This window comes from Lonchura striata, chromosome 25 (genome assembly GCF_046129695.1).
Source record: "Lonchura striata isolate bLonStr1 chromosome 25, bLonStr1.mat, whole genome shotgun sequence".
Classification (NCBI taxonomy): domain Eukaryota; kingdom Metazoa; phylum Chordata; class Aves; order Passeriformes; family Estrildidae; genus Lonchura; species Lonchura striata.
This window is the reverse complement of record NC_134627.1, coordinates 7003376-7016769: the sequence shown is the minus strand read 5'-3', so window position 1 is coordinate 7016769 and position 13394 is coordinate 7003376. Positions and strand designations below refer to the sequence as shown.

The 13394-nt window shown below is 66.7% G+C and overlaps 1 protein-coding gene across 1 annotated transcript; it reads right to left on the bottom strand.

The window, feature by feature from the left end:
* Positions 1–1189: 1189 nt before the first annotated feature.
* On the bottom strand, positions 1190–8022 carry NR1D1 (nuclear receptor subfamily 1 group D member 1). The gene is made up of 8 exons (XM_021532959.3): positions 7929–8022; positions 5008–5346; positions 4831–4919; positions 4602–4746; positions 3559–4022; positions 3221–3406; positions 1826–2036; positions 1190–1556 (listed from the first exon to the last, which is right to left on the bottom strand). Exons 1-8 carry the CDS (start codon positions 7954–7956, stop codon positions 1357–1359), a joined length of 1662 nt encoding a protein of 553 aa, XP_021388634.1. The 5' UTR covers positions 7957–8022; the 3' UTR covers positions 1190–1356.
* Between the last annotated feature and the right edge of the window lie 5372 nt (positions 8023–13394).

Below are 13394 nucleotides of genomic sequence, written 5' to 3'. Positions count from 1 at the left end.
GCCGTGGCACCCGGGTGATGCCCCCAACGCCCGGTGCTGCCGTGCCATGTTGCTGCCACGGCCACGCGTGTTGGTGCCGCGGCCACGCGCGTGGGCATCACGCCAGCGCCGTGGCTGTGCCGTGTCGGTGACAGAGCGAGGCACGCTGGCGCGACGCCGCTGCCACGGCCACGCGTGTTGGTGCCGTGGCCGTGCCGTGTCGGTGCTGTGGCAACTCCTGTTGGTGCAATGACGGCGCCGTGCCGGTGCCGTGTCCCCGTGCTGCCCGCGTGTCCCCGCACACGCTCCGTGTGACACCGCGCGCTCCCGTCGCGACACGGCAGCGCCGTCGCGGGACGTGTCTTAATCAGCCCCCGTGACCCCCGCCCCGAGCGGCCACACGGGGCCCTGGGGCAGCTTGTCCCGGGGTGGGGGGCTCACCACAGCCCCCCCCACACCCGCTGCCCCCCGCACGCCCCCCACCCTCTAATTCCCCCCACGCCCCCCCCCCGGGCCGTCCCCGCGTCTCCGTCTCGCGTCGCCATCGCACGTCCAGCATCCAGCGTCGGTCCCGGGGGGCCACACCGGTGCCCCCCACCCTTGCGCCACCTCCCCCGGGCCACCCCCGCCCCGCGTCCCCCTCCCCGTCCCCGTGCCCCCCGTCCCCCCCCAAGCACATACCTCATGGCTCCCGGAGCTGCCCCTGCCCGCGGGCGTCGAGCCCGGCCAGCACCTGGCCCAGCACAGCCCGGCCCGGCTCGGCTCGGCGCGCCCCACGCGGGGTCCCCCACTATGCAGGGTGCTGAGGGGGGTGGGGTGGGGGGGGGGTCGCGGCCGGCGTCGCTGAATGTAGGGGCGCGGGCCGGGGGGGCCGTGGAGCCCCCGTGACAATCACAGTCTGTGACGTGCGATTTTAAACCCTTTTGTGTTTTGGTCAGGATTTTAAAGAAAGATATTTTTATGGTAATTGTTGCTGGTCTATTTTACTATATATTTATGTAATAAATATATGATGAAAAAAAACCAACCAACCAAACCCCCCCACCCCTCGACCCCCCCACCCCTGCCCCCCATTCTAGACCCACCCCCCCCCAGCACGGCTGGATCCGGCCTCTGCGTCCCACCCCGGCCGCCAGAATGGGGGTGTCGGGGCGAAGGGACCCCCCGGCGCTGCCAGCGGTGCCGTGGGGGTGGTGCCCGATTTGGGGTGGGGTGGGGGTGGGGGTCTCCCAGCATCCTGGCGCCCACCTTGGGGTGAATCCCTGCGAGTCCGACGGGCGCCACGGGGTCGGTGGTGCCCCGGGGGAGGGGGAAGTCTGTGTGTCCCCCCGCTGTGGTGTATGTACAGGGGTGCGCGGGGTGGGGGTCTGGGGGGCACTACTGGGCGTCGATGCGGAAGGAGAGCAGCTTCTCGGAGTGGAGGTTGTTGAGGGTGCGCAGGTCCGGCAGCTTCAGCAGCAGTTTGGTGAAGCGCGAGGTCTCGGCCGGGCGCGTCTTCAGCACCAGGGCGCGCAGGGCCCGCAGCAGCGTCTCCTGCAGCTGCTCCACTGATGCCGTGTCCTCCATGCCCGAGCGGTCTGTGGAGGAAAAGGGGGTCAGAGGCAGGGGAGGAGACACCCCAGTTCAACCCCTAAACCCCCTAATCCCACTCCAGTGTCACCCTGATCCCAGCACTGAACCCCCGATACTCCCCTGGCATCACCTCAATGCCACCCAAGTCACCCCAATACCATCCCTGAATGCCCCAAACACCCCACTAACCCCCTGATTCCAGCCCCAAACCCCTTGATTCTTTTCCAAACTCCTCAATCTCCCCCCAAAACTCCCCAAATCCTCCCATGCCCACCTGCCGAGACGAGGACGACGGCGGTGAAGAGCCCCAGCTCCTCATCACTGAGCTCAAGGGCGCTGAGCTTCTCGCTGAAGTCGAACATGGCCCCGAGCAGGTCTCCCATGCCCATGGCCCACAGCTCCTCCAGCCCGTACCGCGTGCGGCTCATGAACGTCACCGTCTGCTCCTTCACGTCGAACAGCGACGCAAAGCGAACCATCAGCACCTGTGGGCAGGGGGCAGGACGTGGGACACCAGACAATGCCAGGGGTGCCATCGGTCTCTATGCCACAGCTCCCAAATGTGGGGCACTGCCATGCCATGGTGCACCAGACAATGCCAGGAGCATTGTGCCGTGCCATGGGCTCTGTGATCTATATTGTGACCACCAAATGTGGGGTACCAGGGGCATTATGCTGTGCCATGGGTTCTGTGATCCATATTGTGACCACCAAATGTGGGGTACTGGGGCACTGTGCTGTGCCATGGGTTCTGTGATCCATATTGTGACCACCAAATGTGGGGTACCAGGGCATTGTGCCGTGTCATGGGTTCTGTGATCCATATTGTGACCACCAAATGTGGGGTACCAGGGGCATTGTGCTGTGCCATGGGTTCTGTGATCCATATTGTGACCACCAAATGTGGGGTACTGGGGCACTGTGCTGTGCCATGGGTTCTGTGATCCATATTGTGACCACCAAATGTGGGGTACCAGGGCATTGTGCCGTGTCATGGGTTCTGTGATCCATATTGTGACCACCAAATGTGGAGTACCAGGGGCATTGTGCTGTGCCATGGGGTCTGTGATCCATATTGTGACCACCAAATGTGGGGTACTGGGGCATTGTGCCATGTCATGGGGTCCATGATCCACACTGTGATCACCAAATGTGGGGTACTATGCCATAGGTACTGTGTTTCATGCTACAGCTCCCAAATGTGGGGCATTACAATGCCATGGGGCATGGAGCTTCGTGTTAGTCCATGGGGCTTTGTGGTAATCTGTGGTCCCCAGTTGTGGGGTACCTGGGGCATCGTGCTCCATGCCACAGCTCCCAAAAGTGTGTCACTGCAGTTCCATGGAGCACTGTAATGCCAGGAGCACTGTGCTGCATGCCACAACTCCTGTTTGTGAAGCACTGCAGTGCTGCAGGGCTCCATGCCAGTCCACAGGGCACTGTGCCATGACAGGGACACCGTGCTCTGTGCCACACATCCCAAATGTGGGGCACTGCAGTGCTGTGAGGCACCAGGCAGTGCCTCTCAAATGTGGGGCACTGCAGTGCCACGGGGCTCCTGCTGTGTTCCTGTCCACTGTTTCCGTGTCCATGGAGCAAAGTGCAATGCCATGGGGGCACCCTGTCAATCTATGGGGCACCATCGAGCCCTCACCATTCCAGCACTTACCTCAAAGGTGCCAGCCTTGAGCAGGGTGACCTGGTCATGCTGGGAGAGCGCCTGGAAGCCGGGAATGTGCTTGGCGAACTCAACCACCTCGCGGACGGCAGGGGTGAAGCTGAGGGAGAAATCCTCCCAGATCTCCTGCACGGAGCGCCCGCTGCGGCCGGGCACGTGGCTGTTCATGGGGCACGCCTGCGGGTGACCAGGGGTCAGCGGGGGCTCCCCGGGGCTCTGCGGGGCACCCCCGGCCCTGCCGCCCCGGGAGGGAGGGGATCCCGACGAGGGGATTCATGTGGTTAGCGGCTAAGAATAGCCGGGGGGAGCGGGAGCCCCCGGGCGCTCACCGGCAGCACGTCCTTGGGGCCGCGGGGCCAGGGGCACCCCCGCGGGGCCGGGGGCTCGGGGTAGGCGGTGGGGCACAGCCGGGGCTCGGGGGGCCCGGGAGCCCAGGCGGGGGGCGCGTCCCAGCGCAGAATGCCGCTGTCGCAGGCGGGAGGGGGTCCCAGCTTGTCGTGCGCGTAGATGAAGATCTCCTTGTGGGCTTTGGCCACCTGCGCGATCACGTCCTCGGTGGCCCCGCCGGGGCTGGGCGAGCGGGGCGGCGTCAGCTGCTGGGGGAACTGGGAGAAGCAGGCCGGGGGGGCGAGAGGTGGGGGGCCGGGGGGCGCTGCGTGGCCCCCGCCCACGGCGGGACCTTCGCCGGGCCCCGGCATCGGCGGTGGGGCAGTGGCCATGCCGCCCATAGCACTCTGCATCTCTGCCAGCATCCGCTGCTTCTCCCGCTTGGGGATGCGCCCGAAGCGCACGGCTGAGGGGGGACACGGGTGTTAGGGGGGACATCGGCGGCTGGCGGTGACACCCCCACCCCTGCCCTCCACACCTGCACCACGAGAGGCTGATGGGAGCAGGGCTGCATCCCTCCCCCGGGCTTGGAGGGGACACGCAGCCTTAAAAATGGGAAGACCTGGTCCTGGAGGGGACGTAGAGCACTGAACACAAGGGGACTCATCCCGGGAGGGGATTCAAAGACCTAAGCATGAGGAGGATGCATCCGAGGAAGGGACATACAGCCTCGATGTTGGGGGACCCTGTGTGGGTGAGGGACCCATCCCGGGAGGGGATATGCAGCTCTGGGCACAGGGCAGCTGTGGAGAGGAGTCTTGGAGGGGGACACGCAGCCCCACATATGGGGGGGTCCCAGGAAGGGGGGATGCATCCTGTGGGACAGGCACAGCACCCAGCGCAGGCAGCGGGGAGCGGTTCCAGAGGGGCAGTACAGCCCTGGATACATCCCGGGAAGGGACCAGCCGCCTGGGCACGGGGAATGCCACCCCTAGAGGGAATCCCCGGGATCCTCGGGATGTCACGAGGGTCCCTCCGAGCTCACCATCACGGGACATGCCGACAAGCAGGCACTTCTTGAAGCGGCATTGCTGGCAGCGGTTGCGGTTGATGCGGACGATAGAGCAGTTCTCGTTCTTGAGGCACTTCTTGTACTGGATGTTCTGCTGGATGCTGCGGCGGAAGAAGCCCTGCGGGGCGAGCGGGGGGAATCACTGGGGGTCCCCGCAGTGTGACAGGGGCTCCGTGCCACATCCCCAGCCCCATCCCACTACCTTGCAGCCTTCGCAGGCGTGGACGCCGTAGTGGAAGCCGGAGGCGACGTCCCCGCAGACCTTGCAGAGCAGCACCATCCCGTTGAGCTCTGCGGGGAGACGGGGCTCAGTGGGGTCCAGGGGTGCGTGCCGCTGGGTGGGGAGATCCCCCGCCACCCACCCGCGAGCCCCACTCACTCGTGACGGTGCTGCCGCCTTTGCTTGGCGAGCTGCGGCGCCGCTCGTCCGCGGGGACCGGCTGCACCCCGGGGAAATTCACCGAGGAGTTGTATGAGGAAGAGGAGGTGGAGGAGGATGACGAGGAGGAGGAAGGGGAGCCGTCTTCATGCGGGGCCAGCGTGGCTCCGCCATAGGCGCGGGAATCCTGGAGGGAGCCGGTGGGTGACGGTGGGAAGTACGTGGGGAAGGGCTGCGAGCCCGACTGGGAGCTGCTGTTGGAGCTGTCGCTGCAGAGGGACACGGGGCTGGTGCGGGTGGGAGAGGCGCCGCTGGAGCCCACGTAGCTGATCACCCCACCTGCAGAGAGAAGGAGCCACTCATGCACCGAGCTGTGCCGGGCTCAGCCTCCCCCGATTCGTGCAGGTGGGAACCTCCGGAGGTGGGTGGGATGCCCAGGGAAGCACCCCGAATCCATAGGCAATCGGGATCCGCAGGCACCCCGCGGAGCCACGCACGCACCGAGCTGTGCCAGGCTCAGCCTCTCCCAGCTGAGGAGGGGGAAACCCCTCGGAGGGGGAGGGCAGCCCCAGCTGGGGTGGGATCCATAGGGAAGCATCCCAGATCCATGGGCATCCCGATGGGCCACTCATGTACTGAGCTACACCAGGCTCAGCCTCCCCCACCGTGGGGAGGGGGGGGAATGGGGGGGGCGGTGGGGTGGGGGAAGCCCCCCAGAGGCGAATCGCAGCCCCACGCGGGGTGGGGTCTCCAGGGAAGCACCGTGGATGCATCCCGGATCCGTGGATATCCCGCTGCGCCGCACGTGTGCCGCCCACCCTGAGTCAGGCACCGCACCCACCGGCCGCCACGGGCCACGGCCCCACGTGGGACGGGGACAGCCGGGTTTATCCGGGTACGTGCCGGCTGGGGACACGGGCAGGGCACCCCGGAATTGCCTGCAGGAGGAATGTGGGCTGGGAACCCTCTGGAGAGGTGAAATCAGGAGGTCACAGGAGTTACTGCTGCCAATCCTGGCTCTGTGCCTGCAGCACAGCCGGGCTCCCGCCCCACAGCTCCCGGGACAGCCCCACGGCGCAGCCACCCGTGACCGAGCCCCCCACGGCACTGGGGTGCCCCCAGAGCACCCCCCCCATGGCAGCGGGATGCTCCTAGCGCAGACCCCCCACAACTGGGGGGGTAAATCCCCACTGCAGGACTGAGGAGTTGTGTGAAGACCCCCAAAAGTGGGGAGCAGCATGGGGGGGGGGGGGGACACACGCGTGGCCCCTGGCTGAAGTGACAATCGTTGTCACCCCACTCACGGGGCAGGGACAGCAGCACCGGGACACGACTCCGGGCTGGGACACGTGGATGGTGATGTCGGGGACACACGGGATCACCAGGGCCATGTGTCTCCCGCCGCACACGGTGCCGCTGGCACAGATGCCACGCGCCAGAGCCAGCTTGTCACCATCCCCCGCTCACTGATCCACCTCCAAAGGGGGTCACTGAATTGGGGACAGTGGGTCCCACCTCCAGGGCAGCTAATCCTGGGGACCCCCCCGCTGCTAAGACACCAAAATAACTGGGGGATCCCCGCACCCCAAAGCCTCGGGACACCCATTTTAGGGTTTGGGGTGCGGGGATTCCCCATAAAGGCTTGCCCCAGAGAGAAGGAAACTCTCGTGACCCCAAAACAGAGGGAACCCCCCCAAAAAGCCTCCCCGCAGCCCCCCCCAAGCTCAGGCGGCCTCACGCCGCCGCCCCACGTGCTCCGGCCGCACGTGGCCCCCCGATACCCCGCCCCTTCACGCTTAGCCACGCCCATCTGTCCTTCATTGGCCAAGCCCCGCCCCGCCCCTTCCCGTTGCCCCGGAGACAGGGCTGCCCCCCCCAATGAGCGGCGGCGTCCCCAGTTCCGTGCGTGACGTCATCGCTGATGTCATGCGCCGACCAATGGGAGGGGGCGGGGCGGGGCTGAGGGGAAAACAAACTCCGCACGTGGCAGCGGCGGGGAGGGGGCCACGTGCGGGGGGGGACACGGGGGAGGGGGGGCACCGCCTCCGGTCCCCCCTCCGTCCCTCCCGGTGCGCAGGGAGCCCCGACACGCGCGGCACCGCCTCGGCCGTCCACGGGCTGCCCGGTCCCCGTGGCCGCTGATAGAGACAGCCCTGTCCCGCCGCCGTCCCCTCCAGTCACCCTGACCGGTCCCCGCCGCCCGGTGCACACGGACTCCTGTGCGCTGCCCCGCGGTCCCGGTTCCTGGGACACCCCGGTGCCGCTGTCCCGGACCCACTTCACTCCCCTCTAGTTCCGCTGCTCAGGAGACAACGATCCCTGCTCTCACCCTTCCTAACCCTGCGTCCAGCACTCTCCGCCGTTCGGGAATCTCTCGGTCCTGGTCTCCGGGACACCCGGGTCCCGCCGCGCTGCCCTGCGGTCCCGCTGCCCGGGACACCCCGGAACACAGATCCCTGTTCTCAGCCTTCCTAACCCCGCGTCCAGCACGCTCCGGCGTTCGGGACGCCCCAGTCCGGTTTCCATTCCTTCTGCCCCGATCACCGGGGCACCCCGGTGCTGGTGTTCATGTCGCCCCGGAGTGCAAGACGCCCGATACCGGCGCGCAGCCCTCCCTACCCTCCTCCCGGGGACACCCCGACCCCGCTGTCTGAGCCTTACCCCGCTCTGCAGGACCCCCCGGTCCCGGTAGGACGGAGCCCCGTTCCGGGACGCGGTCCCGGTGCGCATCCTGCCCGGTCGGGCGTGCGGGACCCCTCGGTCCCGGTGTCCGGACCCCTCCAACTCGCGTCTCAGCGCGCAGCCCCTCGCCGCGGTCCCGGGGCGCTGCCCCCCGATCCGCTCCGGTGCTGGGAACCGCTGCCGGTGCCGGTGCCCGCACGGTGGTCCCGGGGGTTGGGGGGCTCCGGCGAGGCACTGACCTGTGCTGCCGGCCTCGGGGGCCGCCATCCTGTCCCGGCCCCGTGAGCCTCCCGGAGCGGAGCCGCGCCGAGCCGTGCCGCGCCGCCGCCCGGTGCGGGCTGTTGTGCGCCCGCCGCCCGCCCCGCCGCCCCCCGCACCGGCCGCGGCTGCGCACTGGGCCGCACGCGGCGCCGCCGCCTCCCCCATGTGATTCCCGGGGACAGCCTCGTGCCCCAGTGACACACTTTCCGCCGGCGGCCCCGGCCCCGCGCCGCCGCTGGGGAGCCCGGGCTCGGCGGGGACCCCAGCACCGGGGCCGCCTGACGGACCGCGGGGACCGGTACCTGCGCCGGTGTTTGCACCGGGGACACGGGGTGCCCCGTCAGGCAGCGCAGCGCGGTCCCTGCGCTGGGAACCCCCGGGCGCGGCAGCGTCCCCTGCACTGCGGGCGCTTGGGTGCAGCGCTTGACACATCTGTCACCTGGCACGACACTATCCCCCGCACTGGGGACCCCCGGGCACGGCACTTGGCAGCCCTGGCACCTTGCACAGCATTGTCACCTGCACTGGGGACACCTGACCGTGGCACTGGCTGTCCCCTGCAGCGGGGATATCCAGGCTCAGCACTGTCACTCTGCGTGGCACCTTCCCCTGGGGATACCTGGGCACCGATGCCACCCCCCACAACACTGGCGACACCCAGGTACTTCTGTCGCCCCTTAAAGTGTGTCCAAGGGACACCCAGGTGCCCCTGTAACCCCGCGTGGCACTGTCCCCTGCACTGAGGGTACCCAGCTCTCCCTGTCACCCCACATGGCATCGTCTCCTGTGCTCCAGCATCGCAGCCCCCCGGGCACAGCAGCCCCCCTGCCAGCCGCTGCTGTCCCCACGCTGCCCGTGGCGTGTGCCCGCTGCGGCACGTGCCTGGCATCCACGTCCCAGCCTGGCCCCACTCCTGCCTGCCGCGGGGGCTGCGGCAGCCAGCGGTGCCAGGGCAGAGTTGGTGGCAGATCTGGGTCGCGGCGCCGGCCGGGGCTAGCCCAGCCCGGTGGCACCGGGAGCTCCGTGGGTGCTCCTGCTCACGCCACGGGGAAGGTTTTGGGGGTGCCAGCACCCTCCCGGGTGCCAAGTGCCGGGCGCTGCCCTGGCCCCCAGCCAGGAGGAGAAGGAACAGAGCACGGATGTGCCAGCGCCGGGAAATCCTCCGAGCTAATCCCACAGGAGGGGAGGCCTCCGGTGCCCCGGCTGTGCGAAGTACCCGGGGAGGGACACCAGAGCTCTGCACCCCAAAGACCCCCTGGAACCCCATGGGTGATGAAACCACCTTCAGCTGGGGGTGTCCCGGGCTTGCTGGGGGTAGTCCGGGATTTTGGGGCTCCCCAAGGCACTGGGGCACTGGGAACACCCCGACACACCACAGGACGTGCCCTTGCCCTGAGTCACGGGGCGGTTGCGCGGTGCCGTGGCACCTCCGGCCGGGAGAACCGCGGCAGCTCCCGGAAGGATGTGTGGGGCCAGGCTGGCACGGGAACGGGGGACCCGGGTGGGGGAACACCAGTCCTGGGATGAAGGGTCCCGCCTGCCCGCAGGGACGTGCCCGGACCGTGCCGCTGCCCACGGCCCCCGCAGCTCGCCGTTCTCCTCCCGGCACGTTCCCGGTGATTATCCGTGACTCAGCTGCGCGTCTGGACTGGGAAAACATCCCCGCGCACCGCGCTGCGGCACACGGCGCTGTGATGCTCGCCTGAAATCCCGATCCCCCAGGAATCCCCGGGACCGGAGTGGGACTGGGAGGGACGGGACAATCCTCTGGGAGTCTCTCTGTGGGGTCCCGCAGTGAGGCTGCGAACCCGGCATGGGGGGTCCTGGTGAAGGTGCTGTGAGCAGGGACCCCAGGCTGGGCACAGCTGGGATATTCCTGCGATATCCTGACTCTGAGACCACCCATGGGGAGCAGAGTGAGGGAGAGGGGCCACCAAAGCCACCGGGACAGGGGGGTACTGCAGCTGACGTGAGCTGGGAACGCCCCCAGAGGCTGGGTCTGTGCCTCGGGGGGCTTCCCGCGGCTCTCTGTGCACCCCGTCATGGCAGTGCCCGTGCCAGCCAGTCCATGGCGCGGAGGGGGCACCCGAACGCCCCTCAAGGTCATCACATGCCACTAGATTCGCCCCTAAATCCTTCATCTGCACGGATCTCTGCACCCCTGCACCCCCAAACCCTGCACCCCCTGTATCCTGCACCTCCCGGGGTCTCTACCATCCAGATCTGCCCCATCCCATCGTGCCAGGACCCCGTGGGGTACCCCCACCGGCCGTGGGGTGCCCGTGGAGTGTCGGGGGGACACACTCATCACCCCATCCGTGCCATCGGCTGTGCCCCTGCCCTTCCCATGCCGTATCCCCCCAGATGCACCCCCTGTCCCCCCCCTACTTCATCAGCCCCCCGGGGGATGCAGTCTGCATCTCCCTCCCCTGCCACTGCTCCCGGGGGCAGGAGGCAGCGGAGGGGCGGTGGGGCCGGTGCCCGGTGCCGGTGCCCGGTGTCGGTGCCCGGTGCCGGTGCCGTGGCCGTGCCGCGTGACGCTGTCCCCGCTTCCCGCCCGGCGCCTGCGTGCCGAAGGTTTATTTTTACTCGGGGCTGGAGCCTTGTTTACCTTGTTGAACCTTTTCCAGGAAAAGGGGGGGGGGGGGGGGGTGCGTCTCCGCCGGGAGCGGGGGTTCGTTCTTGCATATCACCCCCGTTGCCCCCAGGCTGGACACCGGCGGCTGACACGGGACGGGGCTCCCAACCCTGCACCCCCAGTCCCACTTGGACACCCCCAGACCCACCGTGGGGCTGCAGCTGTCCCGTGGGTTTGGGGACACTGGGTCTACCTGTGTCCCCGTGTCACCCTACACACATCGAACCTCAGTTTCTCCACCCGTTAACTGTACTTGTGGGGGCAACCAGAGGTATTGGGTGACACTCAATTTGGGGGTCCTGCACCCATTACCCCCCTTTCATCCATCCCCAATGACGGCACTGTAGGGGAAGGGTGGGGCAGGACCCCCAGCGCTGCTGTGGGGGCCAGGAGAGTGCTTGGAGGGTTGGGGTTTTGGGTGTTTTGGGGGTGTTTTCCTGCAGGGAGCAGCCCTGGCTCGGTCCCTGGCTCTTGGCTGGGGCAGCAGCTCCCGCTGCCAGAATCGTCCTCCCTCCCCGGGAACGGGAAAAATCGGGTAAACAAGGCATTCCTGGCCCCGGGCGGGGCACCCCACGGCAGGTGGGGGCACCCCAAGACAGGCGGGGACACCCCATGGTGTCCTGGCACTGCGGAATGGGGCAGACGGGTATTGGGGTGCAGAGAGACTCCAGGAAGTGCAGGGTCTGGGGGTGCAGGGTGGAGGACTGAAGGAGTGCAGGGGATACAGGGACCCCCCCAGGAGGGTGCAGGAGTGCACAGATTCGTGGACGTGCGGGATTTAGGGATGAATGCACCCCAGGAGGTTGCAGGGACCCAAAAAGGAATACAGGGTCAGGGGGTGTAGGAACCCCACGAGGATTTAGGGGTGCAGGAGAGATGCACTGAGATAGTGTTTGGGAGTGTCAGGACCCCAGGAGGATTCAGGGGCACAGAAATTGGGGTGATACTGTGACATGGGGGTGCAAAAGGGGTGCAGGACCCCTGGGGGAGGTGGGGTATTCATCATGTTGGGGGGGTCTGGGGAGGACCCCCAAGGGGAGTAGCCATGGCAGGTGGGTATCTACCTTGGGGGAGATCCCTCAAGATCTCCCGTGCTGTTTGTGTTCCCTCTGCAGCCTTGGGACCCCACTGCGGGGGGCGAAGTGGGGTAGGGGGCGGGACAGCACCGGGAACTCCTTCATCCTCCAGATCCCCCACCTCAAACCCACCACCTGGGAACCCTCCTCCCCTTTCTTGTTCCGCTGTAACCCCGTGTTTGACCTTCCCAAAAGTCAAATCTGTGAGGAGGGGGCGACCCCATTAGCCTCCCCCCCCCAACCCACAGGTCACAGAGAGGCCACGGCGTCGCGGCCAGCGGCCGGGTTGGCATCTGTGCCAACCCATGTGAGCGGGCTCCCTCCTCCTCCTCCTCCTCCTCCTCCTCCTCTTCCTCCTCCTCTCGCGGGGAGCCCTCTCCATGCGCGTCACGTGGCGCTGGCATGTGCGCCCTGCTCCATTTTTAGCGCCAGCAGCCTCCGTGCTGCAGAGCCATGTGCGGGCGGGCGCCGGTCCGCACGTGGGCCTGCCGCAGCGGGGATGGGCACCGGCACCGGCCCGGGCACCGGCACCGGCACCGGCACCGGCCCGGGCACGGCGGGGACACGGCACCCGTGTGTGCGGATACGGACCTGTGTGTGTGTGTGTGTGAACATGGTTCTGTGTGTGTGTGTGTGGGCACTGTCATGCATGGGAATATGGCTCTGTGTGTGTCAGCATGGTCACACGTGTGTAAACATGGCTCTGTGTCAGCATGGTCGCATGTGTGTAAACATGGCTCTTTGTGTGTTAGCATGGTCATACGTGTGTGAACATGGCTCTGTGTGTGTCAGCTTGGTCACACGTGTGTGAACATGGCTCGGTGTGTGTCAGCATGGTCGCATGTGTGTAAACATGGCTCTGTGTGTGTTTCAGTATGACCACGTGTGTGTGAACATGGTTCTGAGCACAGTCATGTGTGAGAACATGGTAACACGTGTGTGTGTGTGTGAACATGGCTCTGTGTGTCAGCGTGGTCACACGTGTGAACATGGCTCTGAGCACAGTCGTGTGAGAACACAGTCACATGTGTGTGTGTGTGCATGCATGTGTGTGAACATTGCTCTCTGTGTGTCAGCATGGTCACACGTGTTACCATGTCTCTGTATCAACACAATCATGTGCATGTGAGTACAGCCACACGTGTGTACAACCACAGCTGTGTATGTGTGTGAACACAGCCACACAGCCACGGTCATGAACATAAGAACAGCCGTGCACGTGTGTGCACGTGACCACGCGTGTGTACAACCGTGACTCTGTGTGTTTATGAGAACGGCTACGCACACGTATAAACACAGATGTGTGTGTGTGAGCCCAGCTGTGCAGGGGGACAAGCGCTGCCACCCCTGGAGGTGACCACAGCCACACGCGTGGATGTGCACAATCACACGGGGGGGGGCAACCACAGCGACCCTCCGTGTCTCAACAACGCCCACACGCGTGCACACGCCGCTGGCAGGGCTGCGTGTGACCCACGGCACAGCAGGAACCTCGGAGGGGCTTCCCCAGTGCCACCCCGTGGGGGTGGCACCGCCGGTGTCACCCGGGCACCAGGACCAGGGGCACCCTGATGCTCGCAGGGGGCTGGGTGAAGGGGGATCTCCCCCCGCGGGTGTTTGTGTGTCCCTGAACGCGGCTCTGCCGAGAGGCACGTCCCCCACGTGTCCCCTGTGCGTCCCCAGCACGTGCCACGCGTGTCCCCTGTGTGTCCCCGGTGACACGGCCCCGT

Coding starts and splice junctions, on each gene's coding strand:
- NR1D1 (XM_021532959.3), bottom strand. CDS start 7,956: ATGGCGGCCCCCGAGGCCGGCAGCACAG. Junction 4,920..5,007: donor AGGCGGCAGCACCGTCACGA/GTGAGTGGGGCT, acceptor GTCTCCCCGCAG/AGCTCAACGGGATGGTGCTG. Junction 4,747..4,830: donor ACGCCTGCGAAGGCTGCAAG/GTAGTGGGATGG, acceptor CTCGCCCCGCAG/GGCTTCTTCCGCCGCAGCAT.